Genomic DNA, 24,675 nt, shown 5'->3' on the forward strand with positions numbered 1-24,675 from the left:
GGGTACAATGAGTCTATTATGAGCACGTGTCTCACGAATCTGGTTTGTTCTTGGATTAATGCTGCTTCTAGGGAAGAAGGGGTTAATCTTAGAACAAAATAAACCGGATAGGTGCCCTTCTTTTTCACCCTGAACAGAAGCTTACTGACTCTTGCCCCACCCCTTCTTCTTCTTCTTCTTCTTCTTCTTCTTCTTCTTCTTCTTCTTCTTCTTCTTCTTCTTCCCTCTGTTTCTTCCTAGTTCTAGCATTGCAAGCCCGGAAGAAGCGGACTAAAGCCAAGAAGGAAAAAGCCCAGAGAAAGTAAGTGTGACCCTACTGCCTTAAACAAAGTGGAATGGTGTCCTGGACAGTGACAATAATTTCCTGAAATGATGTGCAGAAGCCAGCCTGGTAGCCTTGGTTGCATGGTAATGAGAAATCTTCCAGATTTTCCAATTCTAAGTGACTCTTTATATCCTGAGGGTAGCCTCAGTGTTAAAAGCGCATCAACTCACATGAGTGATATGCCCTCTTCTGCATCTTGTGCATATTTTAAGTGGGCACCATTAAATTTGTCTCTGGGTGCCTATCAGCTTGCTGGTAATATTCTCGTCTCCTTTTCCAAGGATAATATTTTAATCTAAAATAGTATATAAACTTAATGGATCAAATATGTTATTTATTTATTTATATACATTTTAAACCGTAGTAGGGTGAAATCCAAGCCCTGGGCGCTGTCCAACAGGGCCACTGCAGCATCTGCAGCCTTGCAGCACATACTGGCTGGCAATCAGGCCTGCTGCTGTCACATGACAGCTGTAAGGCTTGCTCAGCCCTCTGTCTTGAATGTCTGCCATCCCAGAAAGTCCCCCTCCCCACCAGCAGCAATTCTGCCCACAGGTTCAGCAGGCAAAATGGGAAACCACACTGGCAGAGCGATGCCGATGTCACTCTGCAGGCAGAGGCTGGCAGGGCTGCAGGAAGCAAGATCTCTTCTTAATTGAGCCCCCCAGCCTGGTGCAAGCAGAATTTGAATTGTGACCCTGAGATTTACATTTATATTGTATAGCAAGCCGTTCTGGCTAACCCTGGATTTCAAGTGTTATTTGCATAGTCATAATAAGCTGTTCTGGCCTTGTAGATCCAAGAAGCTTGAAACATGTTCAAAATGGTGCACTAACTTCTGAACATCTAAGATTGCCCGTAAATTCAGCAAACTAAAATGCAATAGACATATGTTCTCTGTGTAGTTTAATACTGTAATAAGAGTATTTAATAATCCCACTCAAACTGAAGGGTGGAACTTACTTTAAACATTTCAGATATCACATAGAAGAGGGAAGTCTTCTCTTTTTCACCCTGTTACTATAACTCGAAAAGAGGTTTGACCATACCGTACTCTATGTAGCTGCTGTAGACTGACTTTGGTGGACTAAATTGATAGGCTAGTTCTCTGAAATTTTACTGAGAAGTCCCACTGAAATCAGTTAAGTGTGGATAAGATTGTGTTCTGTGTGTGTTAAGCGGCAAGTGGTTTCAGATTAAGAAAATGGAGCCAGAGAATGTGCATTATTTAGTGCGAGTAATTATCAGAGTTGATTGTGCTCTCTGAAAGTTCTTTAAGCCTGGAATATTAAGGAAAGTAATCCCTTGTTTAAGCACTAGCCAAGTACCCATATGCAAGCAGGAGTTACATGTGGGAAAGTGAGAGGAGTAAAAGTTTTTGCAAGCTAGTAACTTGAGGTGGAGGGGGAGGATTATTTACAAGACTCAAGTAAGCCCCGTTTAAGTGAGACTTCTGAGTAAAATTTCAAAGGATTGTACTGCACAGTCACTGGAAGCTTACATGTGTAGATGCCATCATATGCCATTAAATGCTCTAGTAATTTTTTTATTTCCTATTGACTTTGAAATATGCCTGAATTAAACCCCTTTGTCTGCATTATCAAATGGTTATTAGTAGTAGTTGTTGTTGTTAATTTGTACCCCACCCATCTGACTGGGTTGCCCTTGGTTTGTTATGTCCTGCCCTTCATTATTCATATTTCTCCAGTTCTCATGCAGTGCACAAAAAGCTCCCAAATCTGGCATCTCTGATTGGAGAAAAGCAATAGTGAAGTACTGCTTTGTAGATGATCCTAGTTTCAGTTGCTGGAATCTGCAGTTAAATTAACTCAGGTAGCAATAGTGGGGGAAATATTTGCCTCTGAGCAATTGGAAAACCAGATAGACCTAGTCTAGGTGCACCAATATTCTGACTTGGTGTCAAGTGGCTTCATTTATTCACCTACCTTATGCCTCTTCTCATCCATTGTTCACTTCACTATTTTTTGTCCATGTAGCATTTCTGTCACTTCTGAACAGTCAAGGCAATTTTTGTGTCTAAAATAATGCTTTCTGAAATCATGCTGTGATTGCAAAGTTTTAATAGTTGTAGCACTGTTTTCAGTGTAGTCTCTTGTCTCAAATATTTTACTCTATTTAGATTGAATCCATAGTGATAACCCACTGCATGAAGGTTTACTGCAAAGTTGTGGCAAGCTAGTAATATTCAGAAATTGAATCCCAAATTTCCCAAGTTCGCTTTTCTATGTTTTCAAAGCTGTCGTGCACTGTGGAAGCATTCTAGTAAAAATTAAAAGAGCTGGCCAACAGTTAACTTAATTATACAACCCAAAACCATTATTTACAAATTCATATAGTGGCTTAAGTAGAGTGGTTTTTATAACATGTTCAGCCAAGGTAGCTTCCCATTTAATGCTAGTGCTCTGAGAGAGTTCCGGTTTTTTAATTGCTTGTAGAAAAGAACAATAAAAAATGTTCCGTTCTTGTCAAAAAATCAAGGACTTGACATAAAGTTGTTTATCGCTGTTTCTGCAGCTAACATGTCGTGAATCTTCATATGTAAGATGGCTAATACTCTGGCAGTTCCGAGAGCCTTAAAATAGCCATGGCTATCCTTTATCATAGAGGAAGAGAAGTGGTTGAATTTTGCTGTAACAAAGTTAGGCTTAGGACACAATATATACTGAACTGCAAAACCCCATGGGTTTCAACAGAGCCCCATTTCTCCTCAGCTGTGATATGTGTGGAAGAAGTATAACAGGATCTGTGCATGTTTCCCATGCCTTCCTTTTTCATTCTTCCCTACTCCCAATTGATGCCCATCCATACACTTGAGTTGGTTGGCAGAAGAAATGGGTCTTTGAGCCCTAGGTGGATTTCTCTGCTCAATGCTGCTGCTGCTTGTGTGATTTTGCCCCTGAACTTGATGGATAGGCTTATTTGTTAACAGCAAACATAAATTTAAAAGAACAGGCTTTAAACAACGCCTTCTTTTTGGAATAATTTTGAGCAGCAGCTATGTTACTATGTATACAAAGCTATCAGTGATTTATCAAAATATATTTTAAATTTAAGAAGCATTTAAATATACAGTGTTGACTTGCATATAATTGTGCAAAAGATCACAAAAATGTTTCTAACCCACCCGCCTGCACATACTAATGTTAGTCATCTGTCTTCTAAAAGCAGTAGTTTTTATCAGGCTTCCCTGCATAGAGGTAAGCCTTGCTCATAACCAGGCAAGTGGTTACCAACAAGCTGCCAGCAGTGCATGTGGTATTTGACAGTCAAATATCAGATCTCTGCTAAAAGCCAATACACTTTAAAGAAAAGAGAGCATTCAAGTCAAGGCAGAGGTCAAATATGGAGGTGATAAACGGCAATACATATAGAGTGCTTTCTGTGATTATAACCTGTGATCACTGCAAAATATGTGCTGCTTTTCTGGCCATGGGTTTCCTTCTGATAACATTGGTGCTTATACGTAGAATTACTGTTTTGTTGTGTGTGTACCCTGCGGGCCTCTTCACACACACAAGTATGCTATGAATGTTTGCAAACATGTCCTCCATACACTTGTCAGTTGGGACCGGGTGAAGCTTCTTGGCAAGTGTACTCTGAGTGGGAGCATGGGCTTGCTGCTTTTTAATGTGTTCCAAGGTGGTGGTTTTACATAACTACCTACACCTTTTAAAATATATTTAATACATTTATAACCCACAGGCCTAGTCAGTATGCCATCAGTACAGGTCCTACTGGTTGTGAGCATTAGTTGCCTGCATCAGCTAGAATGCATCAATGAAGGTTCATTTCCCTCCCAGAACCTTGGAAAGCAAACAGTTGTTCTTGCTGCTACCTCTGTGCATTTTTGTTAGTGTGGGGATGCAGCATTCCCCCTCTTTCAATTACAAAAAGAGAGTGACACACCCTTCTTTGCAGGGTCACAAGGTCCCCCAAATCCCTGTACTTCAGGGCTTTGAGGGGGAGGGCTCTCTTTGGGGAGAAGGTCTGCAGAACAGTAGCAGCTGGTAACAAGTCAAGCTCTCACACTTCTCCACACCCCAGCTAGGCTTTGATTTAATTATGATGGAGAGCACTGACGAAATGCTAAGGCTGTAGGTAATTAGGGAGATATCCACTTGCCCTCCTGTCTGTAGAGGAAAGAGTGCCTAGAGGTCTGTGAGTATGTGGCCATCAGGGACCTCCATGGAATTCTACTTTTTTGCATGTATAACTCTCAAAACAATATAGATGACATTTCCTTCTGAGCCATAGATATACAATAAACTAATGCTGTTTCCCTTTAAGTAAATGCAGCCATTCTGTGTGCTGGGTCTAATTTTTTTTGCTCTCCACAACCATGAATTGTTTTAAAATTAATACACAGATCCATCTTTATATGTCTGCTCTGTGTTCTGTGCCATGTGTTCTGTTCTTCTGACATCGCTGGCACTACTGAATGAGTGGGAAAATATGTAGGATTGTGAGAGCAAGACACTCCTGCAATACTGTTTTTCCTTCTTTGTTGTCTTTCTTCCTATAGGCAGAGAGACAAGGGTGAGATCCCTTAAACCCCAAATTCCTACTTGCTGGGAGTTAAATGCTCATGAATGCAAGTGCTTTTTCACCTCATCCCCACCTTTGAAGAACATGCTGTCTTCACTCATAAATCAACATGGTGTCTAATGAAATGCTTGAATGTTCATTGTTTCACCTTGTGATGAGAAGCTACATGTTAATTGGCCTTTTATTTTTTTAATCTGTTTCCTCTGAATTTCTGTCTAGAACAGTTAATGGTTACAGACGGGCTGGGAGTGCATCATCTTATTTCTTTATGCATTATTATTGTTCGAACACAGTTTGGTGGCATTCATCCTGAGAATGAATGCCTGAAGGAAGAAATGAACGAATTACTCTGGTATGTGTTCTCCGGTATAAGTAGAATAGATCAAATAGAACTACCCTATGGTTGTTTCTCAGTGATAGAAGTCATACAGTTTTCTAGTTCTAAAGCTGGTGATTAATTGGCATGTTTTCTTTAAGAAAATAGAAAGCCTTCATTCTCAGGTCTGTGGGAGAGGAAGCAAGAGTTTTTGCTTAATTATAACTTTTAAGAACAAGAACTTGACTGGTTTTTCTTCATAGAATATGAACCTTACTACATTCTCCATACATTTAAATGTGGAGAATGTAGATTACAGTAAAAGACTAAGCATGCATACTGTAAGACAGTACAGTCATACCTTGGTTGCCGAACGCCTTGGAATTCCTATGTTTTGGTTCCCGAATGATAAAAAAACCAGAAGTGAGTGTTCCAGTCTTCAAACAATTTTCGGAAACCGAATGTCTGGCGCGGCTTCCGATTGGCTGCAGGACATTCCTGCAGCCAATCAGAAGCTGCTTCCTTGGTTTTCGAACAGTTCTGGGAGTCGAATGGACTCCCGGAACGCATTGTTTGAGAACCAAGGTACGACTGTATGATGTATATCTTGTGAAGACATAATCTAGATTACTACTTTATCTAGATTATTAAATGGATTTGTAACTGGCTGACTGACCGAACCCAAAGAGTGCTCATCAATGGTTCCTCTTCATCCTGGAGAAGAGTGACTAGTGGGGTGCCACAGGGTTCTGTCTTGGGCCCGGTCTTATTCAACATCTTTATCAACGACTTGGATGATGGACTCAAGGGCATCCTGATCAAATTTGCAGATGACACCAAACTGGGAGGGGTGGCTAACACCCCAGAGGACAGGATCACACTTCAAAACGACCTTGACAGATTAGAGAACTGGGCAAAAACAAACAAGATGAATTTTAACAGGGAGAAATGTAAAGTATTGCACTTGGGCAAAAAAAATGAGAGGCACAAATACAAGATGGGTGACACCTGGCTTGAGAGCAGTACATGTGAAAAGGATCTAGAAGTCTTGGTTGACCACAAACTTGACATGAGCCAACAGTGTGACGCGGCAGCTAAAAAAGCCAATGCAATTCTAGGCTGCATCAATAGGAGTATAGCATCTAGATCAAGGGAAGTAATAGTGCCACTGTATTCTGCTCTGGTCAGACCTCACCTGGAGTACTGTGTCCAGTTCTGGGCACCACAATTCAAGAAGGACACTGACAAACTGGAACGTGTCCAGAGGAGGGCAACCAAAATGGTCAAAGGCCTGGAAACGATGCCTTATGAGGAACGGCTAAGGGAGCTGGGCATGTTTAGCCTGGAGAAGAGGAGGTTAAGGGGTGATATGATAGCCATGTTCAAATATATAAAAGGATGTCATATAGAAGAGGGAGAAAGGTTGTTTTCTGCTGCTCCAGAGAAGCGGACACGGAGCAATGGATCCAAACTACAAGAAAGAAGATTCCACCTAAACATTAGGAAGAACTTCCTGACAGTAAGAGCTGTTCGACAGTGGAATTTGCTGCCAAGGAGTGTGGTGGAGTCTCCTACTTTGGAGGTCTTTAAGCAGAGGCTTGACAACCATATGTCAGGAGTGCTCTGATGGTGTTTCCTGCTTGGCAGGGGGTTGGACTCGATGGCCCTTGTGGTCTCTTCCAACTCTATGATTCTATGATTCTATGATTCTAAATGAAACAGTTAGTATGGCAATTCTGCTACCAGTTCTGCACCAGTGAACCCCATACATTGAATGGGGCTTATGCATGAATAACTAGAATCAGAGTTACAGGCAGCCTTAGTTAAGGACTGTTGGTTATGTGAATTGCATATGCAATCAAGTCTGGGATCCAAAAAGCATGCCCAGTAGATTTTTTAATTTTGAACAGCAAGCCTCATGCCATATAACAAACTGTGTTTGAAAGATCCTTTTAGTTTCAAAAGGCTTGTTGTGTAACATTGGCTAGGGGTTGGGAGAGTTGCCATTTGAGAATCTCAAGCCCCAGACCCTCTTCAGTGAGTGGAACTAGTTATTTGATTCTTCAAAAGAAGTTCTATTGCATACATGGGTGTTTAATCCCATGTAAATGCATATAGGATTCCAGTCTTTGGCTGTGTTTTCACCATCTAATTTTCATGGGAGGAAGTCTTTAGAGTTTGTCCCTCTTTTCCCTGGTTAAGTTCTTGTATCACTTTTTACTTGCATGCATTCCACGCCCACCCAGAGCAACTAAGGAATTACCTAAGAGTAACCGTTTGGTTTTAGCATTTAGTTGCAAGCAGATTCACAAGCTGTAAAATACTTCAGTCTGTTTTCTCACAGTAAGTATAGTCGTACCTTGGAAGTCGAACTGAATCCTTTCCATAAGTCCGTTCGACTTCCAAAATGTTTGGAAACCAAAGCGCGGCTTCTGATTGGCTGCAGGAAGCTCCTGCAGCCAATCGGAAGCCCTGTCAGACATTCAGCTTCCAAAAATAGTTCGCAAACCAAAACAGCCACTTCCGGGTTTACGGCGCTCAGGAGCCAAAACATTTGAGAACTAAGCTGTTCGGAAACCAAGGTACGACTGTAGTACTTCTTTCTTTGCCGATCTGTTTGAGAAGAAAAACTGCAGCAGGCTAACTGAAGCCAGGCAGATTCACTTGCAAGCAAGAGCTTCTGTTGTTCTCCTGAGTAGATCTGTTGGTAGAGGAGGCAATGGCAGTGTACCTTGCAATACCTGGAATGTTACAGCACAAATTAGTGCTTATTTCATGAATAAGATGTGCAAGCTGGAACTTGAATGTGTTTGCAGGCGGAGCCGCTGACCACACTTATTCAGACTGTATTTCAGCTGCATCTTCATTTGTCTTGCTTCGTGTAACTTTTTCTCTGCCTTTTCAGCTGTATACTGCTTTTTACATAGACAGATACGTTGCTGTTTGGTTTTCATAGCTCATCAGCTCAGTTAATCACTGAAATGCCAGCATGAACTGAAAGGCTAAATATGTTGCAGAAGTACCATACAATAGCCAAGAATGATTCTGGCACCTGCCTCTGCAATTGTCCAGTTTGTTTATTTCTTAATAAGAGCATACGAGATGAAGAAGCTTGTGTTGTTTAGGTTGGGATGTCTTTATGAAAATTGTCTTCCATCTTTTCCATAGAATTGTTTTGGGCAGAGCTAGAAAAATAATTGGCACCTACTGGCCCAGAGAAGCTAATACTTTGAGCTCTTGTGCTCATACAGTATAATCAATACTGTGATACTCTTTTCTTTCAAAGTTCTGAAGGAAATTTATTATTGAACAGGAAACTCGGAGCTTCACTTCAGTTAGGCTACATAGTTAGCATATCTGGAAAGACTTTGGAAGTTGGTCAGCATCAAAAGAATAGAATGAGTTTTTGGTCATTCCGGAGCATGGCTAAATTTTTCGGGAAGCAAATTAGCTGAGAGCAACTCTCTTCAGTGATGCTGCAAGGCATTTACCTGCAATGCAGTGCTATGCATCTGCAGCTAGGTGGTGGAGGCAAATTCCTTTTCTCTCTTGCTTTTGCACAAAGCTTTGCTGTGTTCAGGAAGAACCAGCCCTCTGCTTGCAATTTATGTACCGCTATTACTTGCACCAGGGTGCCATTTAATTTTTGATGGCTCTTTCGAAAACTGTTGGCCCGACTTCAGAGATACCTTCATCAATGGGAGTTCGTGCTTCGTGCAGGTAAGCTTACCTTTTACAGCATTTTTTAAAACCCAGATGGAAAAAAGGGAGTTTGGCTGCCTCAATGAGGACTTCTCTGAATTCCGTTTAAGCTCATAAATCTTCCTGAGGTCACTGATTCAATTGTCGCCCTCCCCTAGCATGTAATCTTACCAGATGCTTAGTTTAAGAACAAATCCAATGAAGTTAGGTTGTAAAAGCAAGTAGATGTTCAGAAGCCCAAGGTGCTTGTTGGGGTGGATGTCTGCCAAATGTTCTGATATGTTAAAATGGATTCATTCAAGGCTTCTGTTAGCATTTGATGTGTTTCTAGCAGTGTAGCAGTTCTGACAGCTGTCTGTTTCTTATTCATTGAAATGCAGTCTCTGGAACTCTCACATCAGCCTTTTGTCCCTGCTTACAAGCTGACTTCTAAATCGTTTAAATGAATCAAAAGATGCTTTCAGGTTTCTCTTCTTAGTAACAATTTGCTCAAATAAATCATTGTTTAGAATCAAATGATGTATTAAAATAAGGTCTTTGTACCTCCTATGCATGTTTTATCATCCTTGCCCATGCCCGTTTGGGGTGCATTTTAGGAGGGATACATTTTAGGAGGGCGGGGCAGGAGCAGTTGTGGGGATTGTATTGAGCATTTTTAAAAGATTTAATAGCAAAAGTACACATACTTTCCAAGAAACATTAGAGAGAAAATATTGCCTTTGAAAGGCAATCACATCTCTGCAATGTTATGTGGTCTTTTTCACTCCCTGGCAAATAATAGTTCACTCTCATTTTGAAAGTATAAGGACTTGAAATAATTAATTGCAAAGATATTGAGCTCTCTGAGTCTTTGTAACATCACTCAGTGATAAGACATTCAGACTTCCTTTAGATACAGGATCAGGATAGTTCTCAAAAGCTTTATGAAGGCTTTCTAGTAACTTCTTTGCTGCAGGAAGATTGTGCTTGTGGAAGAGATGTGTGATTGCAGAATATTCAGGGAATTTCAAACAGCGTTTTTGCCTGGAAAAATAGCTTTAAGACTTACCTAATTCCTTGTCGATGCAGACCCTAGAACGTTCTGTCATTAAAAACCGATCTAGTAAACCTTAACAATTCAGCATTCCCATAGTTATGACGTAATTAATGAAGAGATTTGCTGTGATGGGTGTGGCTTCTAGAGGGATCACATCAATTTCATCCTTATTCATTTCCTCTGTAGGTTTGAGATTTATTGGGTAGCATTGTGATTTTTAAAAATCATTGTCTGCAATTGTCTTAACTCTTGTTTAACATTTGATTTTGTGTTTATTCCTGTATGTGCTCTGCCCGCATTAGGCTAACTGTGAATATTTACAACTTCTAATTTTTGCCAAAGAAAGGTGTAGGGAGTTTAAATAAATCTTCAAGAGATGAGTGTGTGGAGGGAACAGTCAGTTTAGAATGTGTGTAAAATGTTCCAGAAGTGTACATGAGCACTCTTTGCAAGTATGCTGATTTATTTATTTTTGTTTGAACATCCCTACACCAAACCCCGTGATAGCTGTATTTCACAATTGTTTTGTGAAACCAGTTACTTTACAAAAGGTTTATTTGTTACTCTGTAAAATAACTGTTATGTGTTTTATATAATGTTGTCACATAGCTGTCAATAAGAAGAGAATGAAGAGGGAAGCAATTTTTGGCTATTCCCCCTACCACTAACAACCCTGTTCACACGCAAAAATCTTCTCCAGAGGGTTGGGGACCTTCAGAGCATTGATTTATGCCTTATGATCAGCTGAGCAACTCAATATTTAACAAACAAAATTCAGGGAGTGACTAGATATAAGTATGTTTCTTTTGGTATTCATGGATCACTGTAGCTTTCAGTCTAAAGCCTGACAACTAGTAGTTGACAGCATGCAAGTTGTAGTTACATGTTTCTAGATATGCATGACTATTTTTCTTTCTGCTGAAAGATTGGGTTTTTCTTTTCTGCCACTCTATACAGTAGCTTGAAATTCCCGTTTTTAGGGAGCCATAAAGATGGGTTCGTCCCACTGCATGGAAGCACACTGAGTCACTTATAGGGCTGGAATGCATTTGGGTACCTGTAATAGGATGACTAAACTGAAGCCATTCTGAGGGGCTGTCTATAGAAAATAATTCAGAATCCTAAAATTTCCCTTCATCCTGAACCCATCACCAAGCAGTTTTCACTGCAAGTCTTCTGTGAGCCACTGGCAATTATTTTTAGCCTAAGGACTATCCTACACTGCTGAAGCCTTCTGAATGCCTGTTATTTTTTATTAAAATATTTTTGAAAGCCAGTAATGAGGAGACCATGCGTATCTCCCTGGGGAGGAATTCGAAAGGTTGGGATCACCACTGAGAAAGCCCTGTTCCTAGAACCTACCCGCCTTATGACAGGCCATAGAGCAGGGTCTTGGACTCTGATCTTGGGCAGATTCATACAGGTATAGAAGGTCCTTCAGATAAATTAGGCTGCTAAAGCTACTAGCCTGTTGAAATGTTTACTGTTCCATTGATACACTGGCAGCCTGCATTTCCCTGCTGGCTGGAGAGGAACGGAAGCCCCTCCACAACCAGCATGGAAATGAAAGTTCTCAAAAAAGCCAAAAACAAAGAACCCTGCTATCAAGCAGACGTAAAATGAACCATCCCTCCACCATCCTGCTTGGTTTTCACACTGATCAGGGAGGTAGGTGCTTTCCTTCCTCCATGGTTGGCATGGAAACCAAGTGGACTGGGCAGAGGAGGGATGGAGAGATCCATCCTCTACCAGCTCACTCCCTTGCCAGTATGAAATTCCTGTTTGCTTATAGCTACAAGGTGAGTAGTTAGTTACAAGCCTGAATTCTTGCTGCTATTACTCTCTGCCTGAGTCTCTCGCCTCTTGATTGGCATTTTTTGGAGAGGGGCAGTAATTTGGCCCAGCGCCTCCAGCTTAGGACATTCTGCTACAGACAAAATGCATCACAAAGCACAGCTGTACCTGGCAAAAGTGCAGTTGACTCCATCCCCATGACTGAGCAAGGCAAATGCCTGGCATAATCATAGTGGGAGTGATTGGTGTACTGTGCAACATTTGATCCTCCATGAAGACAGCTCTAGACATTGGTGTGACTGGTATCTTTTGAAACTGTACTAATTTGAGTGTCGGTACTTGCTGCACATGTGGAGTTGTCTGCACAAGTTGTATCTGCTGAGAGGGTTTGTTCCAACCAAAGTGAACTGAGATAGATGTGATGCATCTGCATTTCAGTTACTTCTTTAAAAATTAGGAATATTTCTTTTGCCTATCATTATCCAACCTCAAACTGCATTTTAGTCTTTGCATATTCTTTCTTCCTTTGCTCTAAGTACACACAATAAAAAGCTTACGACTTACAAACTTACGATGTCTCCTAGGCCAGAAACCCAACATCGAGGCCCTGCTGCCCATGCAGAGAATGATCTTCCTGAACAAGAAGAGGAAATCCTGGGATCAGATGATGATGAGCAGGAAGATCCCAATGATTACTGCAAAGGTGAGAGGTTTTATTTTACAATTTGAGTATCATAATTTTAAACCAATAATTAAGGTTGTAAACCTGGTTTGGTACATCGTGTGTGTCAACCAGTAAGTGATTTTGCTTTGTAGATAGAAAAAGGAAAACATCTATGGGGACTTGATAGACTAATGCTTCTTCTTATAAGACCAGACATCTACCAGACTACATCCTCCTCGTTTGTTTAGCATATCAAAGTTAATACATCAAGACATATGCTAGCTTAAGGTATTTCTCAGTATTTTTATTCATTTAACTTTTTACTACTTCACCAGCTTTCCATTTAATATATGCTCCATATTTACAACTGAAATTAAAGTTAACATCAAAGCTGCATAACAAACATCAGAAATAAAAACTTAATAACAAAAAAATGGAACTTTAGGAGCCATAAAATTCACCAGGAAACCAGGAAATAAACAAAGCCTAATAGCTCATAAGCATGGCAAGTGAAAAGTAAAAACTATGTAGTTGTCTGGTAAGCCTCTCCAGCAGGTTGATGGGTGAGATTCCAAAGCAACACCATCCTCATAGAAAATGCCAGGGACAACACTGGATTAACCCATCTACCAATGCAGTGGTAGAATTTGGAATAAGTAGGGGGGAATTGTTCTGGTCAGAGGGAGACTGCATTCCCAAGGGTAGTTACTGTCTGCAATCCATAGTTTGCAGGAAGCTCAGAATAGGACCCTCAGTGTGTGCTAGAGAATACTGGGTGAAGCAATTCAATTTGTACTGGTACCTTTAGATACCTGCTGACACCTAGAGAAAGCTATTGGTTGCTCTTCAGGTGCTGAGATTGTGCTTCCTCTAATTACCATATAAATCTGTACATTTTGGGTCCACTTGCTATATATAAAGCACTGACATAGTGACATACAGGAATTGGCAAACGACAGACATTTCCTCCACTTAAATACCATATGTCTACCTTCACATCACGGAATTCTCAATGGTAAATTGTTGCAAACATGACTGTATGTCCCCAATCCTGGCTCTAGTTACCCAAACTGGTATACTTAGCATCCCGCTCAATGGAATAAACTGAATGAAAAACATGTCATGTCTCCACTGACTTCATTTTGTGTGGGTGTACTGTTTGCCCGGCATAGAAATTTAGCAGGTTGGCAGCGAAGGCATGGATCTCTCTGTCTTTCTATTGCCAGCCAGCGTGTTCTATGCTAGACATGCCGGGGGGGGGGTCACCTGCTGTGCCTGTATATGAAAACATGGTAGACTGGTAGCAAGAGCGAATGAGCAGCCTGATGCGAACCCTCTTGCTTTTAATGCTGAACCCATTTAAGGCTTACCCATTATCAGCTAGCTTGGAATGGCAGTGGGCTGTCAGAAGAGGGATGGAGTGTTCAGACTTCTGCCTCGTGTCAGTCTGCCTGGTTTCTTTGCTTGACAGAAGGAGGCAGTTTCCCCACCTCCCTGTCCAGCACAGAAAGGGTGCTGGAGAAGGGAATGGGTGCTCAGCCCCTCATCCCCACCCCTGGAACCTCCTCCAAGCCCAGCATAGAAATGCAGCAAGCTACCAGAGAAGGGTTGAAGCACTCCATTGATCCTCCAGCAGCCCAGTCACTCACCTGGATGAAATTCCTTGTTGCCCATGGCGACCAGGCAAGTGTTTAAAAACAGGTCTGCTTTGATAGTTCTTGCATTGTAGTCCTTGCATTATCTAATCCAATATAGTGATCCAGAAATATATTTTAAAAATTAATAACAAACTCCCCATGCTGAACAAACCAGGCTTCAAGGAAATACGTTCACCAAGCCATTTCTTAAAAGGTAGGATGTTGCCTGTTTCCCCTTTGTGTATACCTGAGAGTAAGCACCTTTTAATTTAATGGGATCTTTTTGTAGCAATGTATGAGATGGCATTGTTAGCTTTACTTCTTGTTAAAAAGCAGGTTAACACAATTGCAAACAATGCTTGATGCTGTTGTGAAGTATGTGTGTAGGTGTAACAAGTACAGCTCGGGGGCCTAAATGGAGGTGCTGCCCTCATGGATCACAGTGATGTACTGTAGCTGCCTGGCGTGAATGTCAGAAAATGAATTGTTTTTGTGTGAAGTAGCTCCTGTTTGAGGTGGGCTGATTTGGGTTGGCTGATGATGCCATTTAGGTGGTTAGGATGATGTGTGAACCTCTGCAGATATGCAGCTTCCCACATGGTTGGACCCTTTGCAGTTCACCATAGTGGTGGCAACCATAGCACAAAGGTAATGTGAAGAAGAAGAAGAAGAAGAAGAGTTTGGATTTGATATCCCGCCTTTCACTCCCCTTCAGGAGTCTCAAAGCGGCTAACATTCTCCTTTCCCTTCCTCCCCCCCACAACAAACACTCTGTGAGGTGAGTGGGGCTGAGAGACTTCAAAGAAGTGTGACTAGCCCAAGGTCACCCAGCAGCTGCATGTGGAGGAGCGGAGACGCGAACCCGGTTCCCCAGATTAGGAGACTACCGCTCTTAACCACTACACCACACTGGCTCTCCAAGAAGGGGGCAAGAATGCATTGGCAGAATGGTGTACGGGAGCTCTTTAATAGGAGCTCACATAGGTCATAATTTTTCTTAATCCAGGATCGCCAAGGTCCAGGGATAAGTCTCAAAGTCAGTAATTCAACGACATACACCTTCATACATCAACTGGCAACCGATCCCACCATGCCCATCTTCTCTCTAGATTGTTTTTGATAAATATTGAGTAAGCTCTTTGAACAAAGGCAGGGCTTGTATGTATGCATCTCCATTGGCTTCTATTAATAAACTAGTGGTCAATTATGTATCTGGAGGCAATTTTAACATGAACAAGGGTAGGCAAACTGAAATTTAATTCAGACAAAATGGAGATACTGTGGGTGGGAAGTTGGTCTTCTCCAGAAAGAGGGTTCAATTGGCTCTGGATGTGGGGCTTGCACTTTGCCTGCAAGTCCAAGGACACAATCTGGGAATTCTCCTGAATTCAGTAGGTGACATCCAATTGAGAAAATACTTTTTTTTTTTTAAGATGGCTGACAAATGTGTTAAACAAAACATACACATCTGTAGTAGCACATAGAATTTACATGTTCTCAGTATGACTGTAATACTGAGTAGATTACCCATCAGATCATTCTCTTATCTCATGGCTAAAGCTCCTCATCATGGAAACCTTAGAGACACGCTAGGCTCTCATTCTTTTAAGGATATTGCTATGCTTTAGCTGAGTCATTCTGTTCTGTTATGAGCCCAGCATCTTATGAAGAGATTTGAAGAGTAGCCACCAGGTCTTCTTAATATTGTGACTAGACCTTACAAATCAACATCCCCTTTCAGCTGCAGTTGCAGCCAAGTGGTGTGTCATCATGTGCTTCACCAAATAAAGAAAATCCCAGGGTAGCATTCCTGTTCTTATGGAGGGAAGGAAAAGTGTTATTAAATCCAAATGTTCTTGCTACTGCTAGGAGAGAGCAGTTAGCAATGCATTATATCTCTCCCAATCCCAGAACTCATAGCTAATGTGACATTTGAAGTTTCTTAAACAGTAGTGTTTTTAAAAGATACTTTTTCTTATTGTGGAGTATATTTAGTGAGAAAATCAAGAGATTTGAGAGTTCCCAGTGGGATTGTACCACCTGCACATAGCCGTGCTGGTTTGCCTTATCCTTCCCACGTAGAGGAATAGCACACTCTACAGCTATTTTCTCCGCAGAAGCTGAGAAGGGAAAACACACCATCTATTCTATATTGTGCCTGATATTATTCTTTGGTAAGCTGTCAGGATTTATTTGCATGATATCTAAAATGAAGACATTGCATGGCTCTACAAACAATTCTGTATTCTCAATGCACTTTTTTCCATTTGTTTTTAAGAGAGATTAAAAGTGGCGGGTGCATAGATTGACTTGTGAGTTTCTCAATATCACTGAGGGTTCTTGACCCAATAACTCTTTTTACATTTCCTAGGAGGCTACCATCTTGTTAAAATAGGGGATCTATTCAATGGAAGATACCATGTGATCCGGAAGCTGGGATGGGGACACTTTTCTACAGTGTGGTTATCATGGGACATCCAGTAAGTCTTATTTCGTTTTGGAAGGAATTTCTGCTAGTTGCATGGAATATTCTTACAGACCAGCAACATGATTTTTCCTTAGAATGTTCCTCCTTGTTTTCAAATCCAGAGGTTTCATCTCATGCTTTAAAAAAAATAATTATAATAACATGGTAACAGTTCTATGTACAAACTGAAAACTGATTCATATTCCCACTTGCATATTACTTCTTCAAGTTTACTTTTTATGGAACTCGAGGGAAATCATGCATTCAGGAGTGACAGAGAACCTGCTTTTGTATTTTGTAGGAAATGATCCTGATCATTCAGGTCTTTTTCTGTTAGTGTTATCTGATTCCTGAAGGCAGTTTAGTACTAAACTTTGTGTCCACTTAGGGGGAAGAGGTTTGTGGCAATGAAAGTTGTAAAGAGTGCTGAACACTACACAGAAACAGCATTGGATGAAATCAAACTGCTGAAATCTGTGAGTATCCACAAGTAGATGATTATGATTCAATTTCAAATTATATCCTTTAAAAATATCAGCAAATGGCTCCCAGCCATAATATAATCTTTTGCTCCACACAAGATACAAAGGGGAATGCTGTACACAGGATTAGATTAGGCATTTGTTGTTATTTTTCTTTAATTTGTAAACGTCAATTTTTATCTCTGTTTCCAGAGCATTTTAAAAGATGACAGAAGATTATTTATTAAATTGATTAGTCGTTTTATCTTGCCCAAGGCAGCCCAAAACAACTTACAACCAACCAACCAAACAGACAAAAAAAAAATCCACAAGAGATATATTAAAACCAAGGGGGTGGAATACATTTAAAACATCCCACACACTTCTAAAAGGCCACAGATAATTAAAGGTCAAAGTCTTGGTTAGAGATGAAAATTTCTGCCTGCTGCTTAAAGATATGGCTATTGTAATTATTGCAAGTGGGTAATTCATCTCAAGTTTGGTTTGCTATTTGTGCCATTAGTTGTAGGTATCATGTCATCTCATTATCTTCCTTTCATGTATCCAGCAGTACATTTTCAGTCATTTTTATGGAGGAAGGGAAAGGTAAATGCAGGCTCATGCTAAGTAACAGCATTAGTACAGCTACTTAGACAGTGTTGTTTAGAAATTGATTAATGAAGGGTTTTTCCGCCCCGGCTGGGGCATAAGGCAAGGTTAGTATGGACATAGTTGCTCAAGAATAGTCAGAAATGCTAACATAAATTGATTATTTGATTTGCTAAATAAGAATGTGGGGTGAGAATCTGGAGAGTGTCTTGGAAACCTATGGAATTTGATAAAGATAGAACCTGCATTAAATGATTTTTTTATGGTGTTTGATTTCCTCCCACCCTACAGGTCCGTAACACTGACCCAGACGACCCAAACCGAGAGAGAGTAGTTCAGTTATTAGATGATTTCAAAATCTCAGGAGTAAATGGTTCCCGTATCCTTTTAATAAAACCAGACTTTTCTGCGATCTTTAATCCAGCAAAATGTGGGATTTAATAAAATACAGTACTGGGGTAAAACATAAATGGTTGTCTTACACAGTGATGAAATTTCACAACGTGTAGCCGTTTGGCACAAGTATGTTTTCAGTTTCCTTCGGCCATATAAAGAAAACAACCTACAGAAAGGTTTCCTTTCTAATTCTGAGTGGCAAGAACCTTTTTGAATGTTGGAAGTTGAGAAGACAATTTGAAAAAAGTGAGAGTATTGTTTGGGTTTTCCCACTGATGTGGCTTTAGCTTCCTCTGTAACCACCTTACGATATCTCTGTATCCCTGTGTGCGTGGAATTTACCAGTGAAAATTCATAGGACTATTAATAATTAGAATACTTTCTGGTGCAATACCAGTACAGTGGTACCTCAGGCTAAGTACTTCATTCGTTCTGGAGGTGTGTTCTTAACCTGAAACTGTTCTTAACCTGAAGCACCACTTTAGCTAATGGGGCCTCCTGCAGCTGCCGCGCCACCGCTGCACGATTTCTGTTCTCATCCTGAAGCAAAGTTCTTAATCCGAGGTACTACTTCTGGGTTAGGGGAGTCTGTAACCTGAAGCGTCTGTAACCTGAGGTACCACTGTAATGGGGTGGATGTTGCGGCCTTGCTCATCTGGCTTCCCAATGTCATATATTGCTGCTGGTTAGCGGGGGGGGGGCAGGGAGTGCAGTGGATGTGCAGTGGGGGGGGAGCATTGGGCTGACTCAACCACTGCACCCACACCAAGCGCCCCATTGCCTTACCTCTCCCTCTTGGTGACTGGCAGCAGTGCACAGCATGGGGAAGCCACACAAGGAATGCCACACCACTGGCAGGGGCTGTGTAAAATTGCCACAAAGTGTAGCTATTCTAGAAAACTACATGCAGATAGTCAGGGGGAAATGGGTATATACGCGATAACTAAGCATGAAATTTCTTTTTTCGTGTTGCTATGTATTCAGCAATAGCTGACTTTGTAAATGTTCTGGGAAATTCAGCCTTGACTCAGCTACAGATATTTGCATGGTGTTTGAAGTTCTGGGGCACCATCTTCTGAAATGGATCATCAAATCAAATTATCAGGGTCTTCCACTACTCTGTGTAAAAAGGATCATCCACCAGGCATGTTACATATACTATAATTGGGTCTACTTTTGTGAAAAGTTGTTTTTGTCAAGCGTTTGGTGCTCCAAAGTGCAGCTGGAGATTCTGTGATGTCAGTTGCTGCACTTTTGGCTGCTGGAACAGATCAAAATTGTAACAATGACTTCTCATTGGTGGATATCCTGTGCATCACATGCTCTAGGATCCCAAGATCAGGTCCTTCACACAGTATTTAAGAATTAACAAGAAACTGCTGTGAATCAGTAGGCCAGTTCAAGAGTTTTCTCATGCTTTCTGTCTAATAGCAGAATAAGATTCTATCTAATAGCAGAATCAGTGACCCTGTTCTGATTGATTTGGCAGCAAAACAGGGTAGGTTGTTGCATATCACTGGAAACCACAAGGCACTCTACTAAAAAGGCAGCACAGTTCCCAAAAGCGGAAGCAAAGGACTGTGTATGTGTGCTTTACTGCTCCAGGAGCATTTTTGTTTGCTCCAGTTGGGCTTATATAAAGTAAGTGTGTGTGTGTGTGTGTGTGTGTGTGTGTGTGTTTTGAGGGGGAGGGAATCATTTGGGTGGGTAAACTTAGGGAAGGAGACACAGCTAGAGTGAAACAAAGGGAAGATGTGGGCACTCTTGCTACTAACTGAGGCAGGTGGGTGCCATCCCCCAACTGCCTTACACACACAGGAACAAAAGACTGGATGGTGATGATGGATCCTTTGTTTGCTCACTTCTCTCTGCCCCACACTTTGGCTGTGGGAAGAGGTGAAGAGGAGATGGAGTGACAGCACCTAACTAGGGTAATAGGTGGGGTGTTGCTCAGTTGCCCTGTCTACTTGCCCTGGTCCCTACTGGGTGCAGCTAAAGGAGGTGGAACCAAAGAGGCACACTGACCTGCTGCTTCTTCATTCTGTGAGTACGGAACAGCCCCTCAAGTCAGGTGATACGCAAAAGGAGCTGGCAAAGTGCTGCCAAATGGACATCCCAATATGTCACAGTGGTGCCTCCACTCAAGGGCCTGACCTGATCATAGGCATCCTTATTTGAAAACAAGCCCTAATGGGACTTATTCCCATGTAAGGTTGACTGGGTGTGTTGTTCAGGCTGCAAAATGTATCTTCCCTTCATATAGCACACACTTGTACATTAACATATAATACTGGAGGCATCATCCCGTTGAATAACACACACACACACGTACACACACTGGTGTTGTGCAACGCTTTGTTGCAAGTCCCATTTGTAATTGATGCTTCAAGAACAGAAATGAAAGCTGGGAAGGATGGGGAAGCCTGGAGTAGAAGAATAGTGCTAAAATGAATGGGAATTACGCCTTCAGCAACAGTAGGTTGAAGATCAAGTAAAGCCCTCATTTTGCTATAGTTTCCATAGTAACCTGGCTTTTTCACTGCTTGCTTCATAATAAAATCAAGCTTTTGGTCACATTGTGCACCACAACTGGCTCTCCGGTATACTTTGGAAGTTACACAATGACATTTTGTCACCTGTATGTGACTTTCCTTTGTTGTTTGTTCTCTGCAGGTTTTGCAGGGACTGGACTATTTGCACGCCAAGTGTCGGATTATCCACACTGATATTAAACCAGAGAACATTCTGCTGTGTGTTAATGACCAGTATATCCGCAGGCTGGCTGCAGAAGCAACAGAGTGGCAGCGATCTGGAGCCCCCCCTCCTTCTGGCTCTGCAGGTGCTTTTTGTGTTTTAGCTTAAAGTCAGTTCATTCTGAAGTGGTTTGTTAGGATATGACAAATATTAGCTGTCTAGATCACCCTGAACATGATTAATATGGAACATCATTTCAGTTTGTCTATAAAATAGATATTCATTGCAGTACTAGCTGTATGTTTATGTATAGAGCTCATGAAAAGTGTGTAAATTGCCACGCTGGAGAATTATTTAAAATGCTGTTTCTGATCTCATGTAATTAAATTGATGATAGGCCAACTTCTGTTGCGTTGTGTATAAAAGAGTTTATAGAAATTCAATTTAGAAGACCTCTGCAGTGAGGTCATCTTGGATATGCCTTGCTCAGTCTTGTATTCCCCAGAGAGTTTAAAAATTCTTTCCATCATACATTCCGTATATATTATGTATAAGTAGACTCTCCGTTAAGTGGCTTTACTATTATAGGTGTTCAATCTTTTAAGACAAATCTGATATAGAAATTGAATCCTCCCTGGTGCTGCCAAAGAGCTGTGCAACAGTATCTCAGGATTACCTTTGAAGAGCATTGACTAATGGTAAAAGCGGGGAGGGTGTTCCTAATTTGGTCTCCACCAAATCTGTGGTGTTTTATTGAGACTACATGAACTCCATCCTTTTCAGTCACCAGCCAAGGTGGCACACTGTACCTGAAGTTTTCATAAGAGTATGGTTACAGAGCAGTAGCCATGACAACTGTTTAATGTCTTGCTGTATCTGTATTCTTCAAGACCAGTCAGTTTTCAAAACAGAGGTCCAGGGGTCACAACCCTGTCCTCCAGTGGTCAGGCTCTTTCTTGTCTATTAAACATTTTTACCCCTTGATTAAACATAGGTCTGCCAGGGACCAATGAAAATTATTTTTGTGGGCTGTCAGCTGACCACCTGCGATTTACTATTTCAAGTACAGTCGTACCTTGGAAGTCGAACGGAATCCATTCCGGAAGTCTGTTTGACTTCCAAAACGTTAGAAAACCAAAGCACAGCTTCTGATTGGCTGCAGGAAGCTCCTGCAGCCAATTGGAAGCCGCCAAAGCCCCCGTCGGACATTCTGCTTCCGAAAGAATGTTAGAAAACCAGAACAGTCACTTCCAGGTTTTGATCGTTCAGGAGCCAAAACGTTCAAGAACTAGGCTGTTTGACTTCCAAGGTACGACTGTGGTTAATTGGAAATTGATGGAACTTGAAGTGGACTTAATGCACTCTTGACTTACCTATGTGTCATCTCAGTTCACTTTTTAAAATACTGTGTACGTGCTGCTGTGTTGCCTCACTTGCATGTAATTATTCCCCTCACTTTGAAAACGGTTGAGTGGCCTGACAATTGATAACATAATTGTTGTTATGTATAATAATCTGACATTGCGTTCTCTCTGCTTCCATGAGAAGGTAACAATTTAGTGTTTGGAACAGCTTCTCAGTGTTGCAGGAGTGATTTAAGTAGATGCCTGTCTTCCAATGCTGCTCAGTGTTGGAATTTAATCTGTTGATGACTTGATGAGAACATTTTCCTTTTTTTCTATACTTCAGTCATGTTTCAGAAGTAGTTTTCTGTTAACTATAGAATAGTTTGAGTAGTATGTCACTTTAATAGCATGATTGCAGGCATATTAATTGTATTTCTTTTTTATTTCACAGTGAGTACTGCACCACAGCCCAAACCAGTAAGTGTGATAACTTGTGCATGTTATAAATGAGTTAAACTTTGCATTCAGATGTACACTGTCTTTTTACAGAGCAGTTCCAGTGCTGTGGGAAGGCTCCTACCAAACAGCACAATTGTGTCTGGACATATTTAGATTTCTATTTCCCACCATCCCAGGGGCTCAGATTATTGCATGCTGCCATATACACTTCATTTCTTTCAGTTCTCTTAATGGTTACCCTTTCTTTGCCTTAGTTTGGCTATTTTTCTAGCTACTACAATTGCAGAAATTTCTGATGACCAAATCTATGATTTTTCTGTTTGTATCTTATATTTATTCGTATGAACACGTACTTGGGGGGTAGTCTGAACTGCTCACTTGAATGAAATAAATATGATGTGAATTGGTCTGTAGTGCACAAAGGTTCCTTGTTTAATATCTGAAATATCTAGAGCAGGCATAGGCAAACTCGGCCCTCCAGATGCTTTGAGACTACAATTCCCATCATCCCTGACCACTGGTCCTGTTAGCTAGGGATGATGGGAGTTGTAGTCTGAAAACATCTGGAGGGCCGAGTTTACCTATGCCTGATCTAGAATGTGGTCAGTTATTATCAATGAGTGCTAGCAATTTACACAAGGAAGAATAATTATGGAGAATTGTTCTGCTATGTAAATGGTATTGACATCCAAGAGCGCTCACCTCAGAGAGGCTTTGTTTGACATCTTCTAATTTGCACTTAGACTGCAATCCTATATCCACTTACATGGGAGTGCCATTGAACTCAGTAGGAATTCTGAGTAAGCATAGGAGTGCATCATTAACAAGCACATACAGTACTAGAATTATGAGAATAGGATTGAGGCTTGTTTGAAATACTGGATTTATGGTGGCAATCCTTTACTTGCAAACCTGGAAATAAGCCAAATTGAACTCATATAAACATGTATAGGATTGCAGTGTAAATGTTCATGATATCCGGATGTTATTTCCTTCTGTTTTCCCTTATTTAACTGCTTTTTCTATATAAAAAGTCCACCAGATTATTTGCAGTAGGCAGTAGATGCCTGAGGGTTGATGTATTTGCAATTACCCTACAGGCTGACAAAATGTCGAAAAATAAGAAAAAGAAATTGAAAAAGAAACAGAAACGACAAGCGGAGCTGCTGGAGAAGCGAATTCAGGAAATTGAGGAGATGGAGAAGGAAGCCATCCCACTGCAAGCAGAGCCTGAGGAGCAGCAGGAGGAGGAGCAGCAGCAGGAAATTCCACAGCCACTTGAGCTGCTCTTAAAAGAGAGCCCTCCAGATGAAGAGCTGCCAGAAAAGACAGGTATGGATTTCTAGAAAATATGTGCTTTGGGTGTACTTGGTAATAATGCATCCTTTGAAAGGGAGGAGGTTTTAAAATAATCATTAATAGACATTAAACATAACAGAAGTAATGATAAAAACTCTACAGGAAAAGAAAATATTAACAGATCATTATTGTTACCCTAGGAATTAGCATTTTCCCAGCCTATGTAATGGACATCTTAAGCCACTGTTTATAAGTGGTTAGAACAGCTGCAGTATTGGATACTGTTTGCACTTCGTACCTAATCACTAGTCATTAAAACACGTTTAGTTATAACTCCATCCTCCTCAATAAGTTTTCCGGTTTTTCTGTTTTATCTAGATGACATTTCCCTTGTATCAGAGCAAGCTGTCTTAATGGAAGGAGTTGAAAAATGCATAACAGAGATCAACTGTAATGGAGTGATGCAAATGGCTACCTTCTCAGAGTCCATCAACCAAGTGTCAGTGAGACTCGAGGAAGACCTTCACAATGCCAATGATTGCAGCAGGCCCTCTCAGGAGCAGGAGGAGGAGGAAGAGGAGGAGAGCTGTGCTTACAACCAAAGTAATGGTGGCCCAGAGGCCAGCACACAGGAAGCGTTATCAGACTCCTGCGAGCCCTTAATTTCGGAGGTTGCAGATTCAATGATATGCCAAGCAACTTCAAGTGACGGACAGTATTTTAGTGAACAGCAGATCAGCCATTTGCAAGAGAGCATCAGGGCAGAAATCCCTTCAGAGGATGAGAATGAGAATAATGAGTCATCTGAGAACAGCCAAGGTACAGGACATGGGTTCTGTATAAGCAATCAATTGTGCAATTTTGACGCAAACCGTGTTATGGAATATGCCACAATCATGTTGAT

At 41.1% G+C, this 24,675-nt stretch overlaps 1 protein-coding gene across 1 annotated transcript in view; it reads left to right on the top strand.

Moving 5' to 3' along the window:
- Nucleotides 1-24,675, top strand: part of SRPK1 (SRSF protein kinase 1) — a 32,660-nt gene that overhangs the window by 837 nt on the left and 7,148 nt on the right. The window contains exons 2-11 of the mRNA XM_083509385.1: nt 241-301; nt 12,324-12,442; nt 16,412-16,520; nt 16,896-16,983; nt 17,869-17,956; nt 19,011-19,117; nt 20,647-20,812; nt 22,465-22,490; nt 23,573-23,804; nt 24,150-24,590. Of these exons, the coding sequence (XP_083365511.1) occupies nt 241-301; nt 12,324-12,442; nt 16,412-16,520; nt 16,896-16,983; nt 17,869-17,956; nt 19,011-19,117; nt 20,647-20,812; nt 22,465-22,490; nt 23,573-23,804; nt 24,150-24,590 (1,437 nt within the window). The remainder of the gene's footprint in view (nt 1-240; nt 302-12,323; nt 12,443-16,411; nt 16,521-16,895; nt 16,984-17,868; nt 17,957-19,010; nt 19,118-20,646; nt 20,813-22,464; nt 22,491-23,572; nt 23,805-24,149; nt 24,591-24,675) is intronic.

The sequence above is a fragment of the Podarcis liolepis genome, assembly GCF_965112155.1.
Source record: "Podarcis liolepis genome assembly, chromosome: 6".
Lineage (NCBI taxonomy): Eukaryota > Metazoa > Chordata > Lepidosauria > Squamata > Lacertidae > Podarcis > Podarcis liolepis.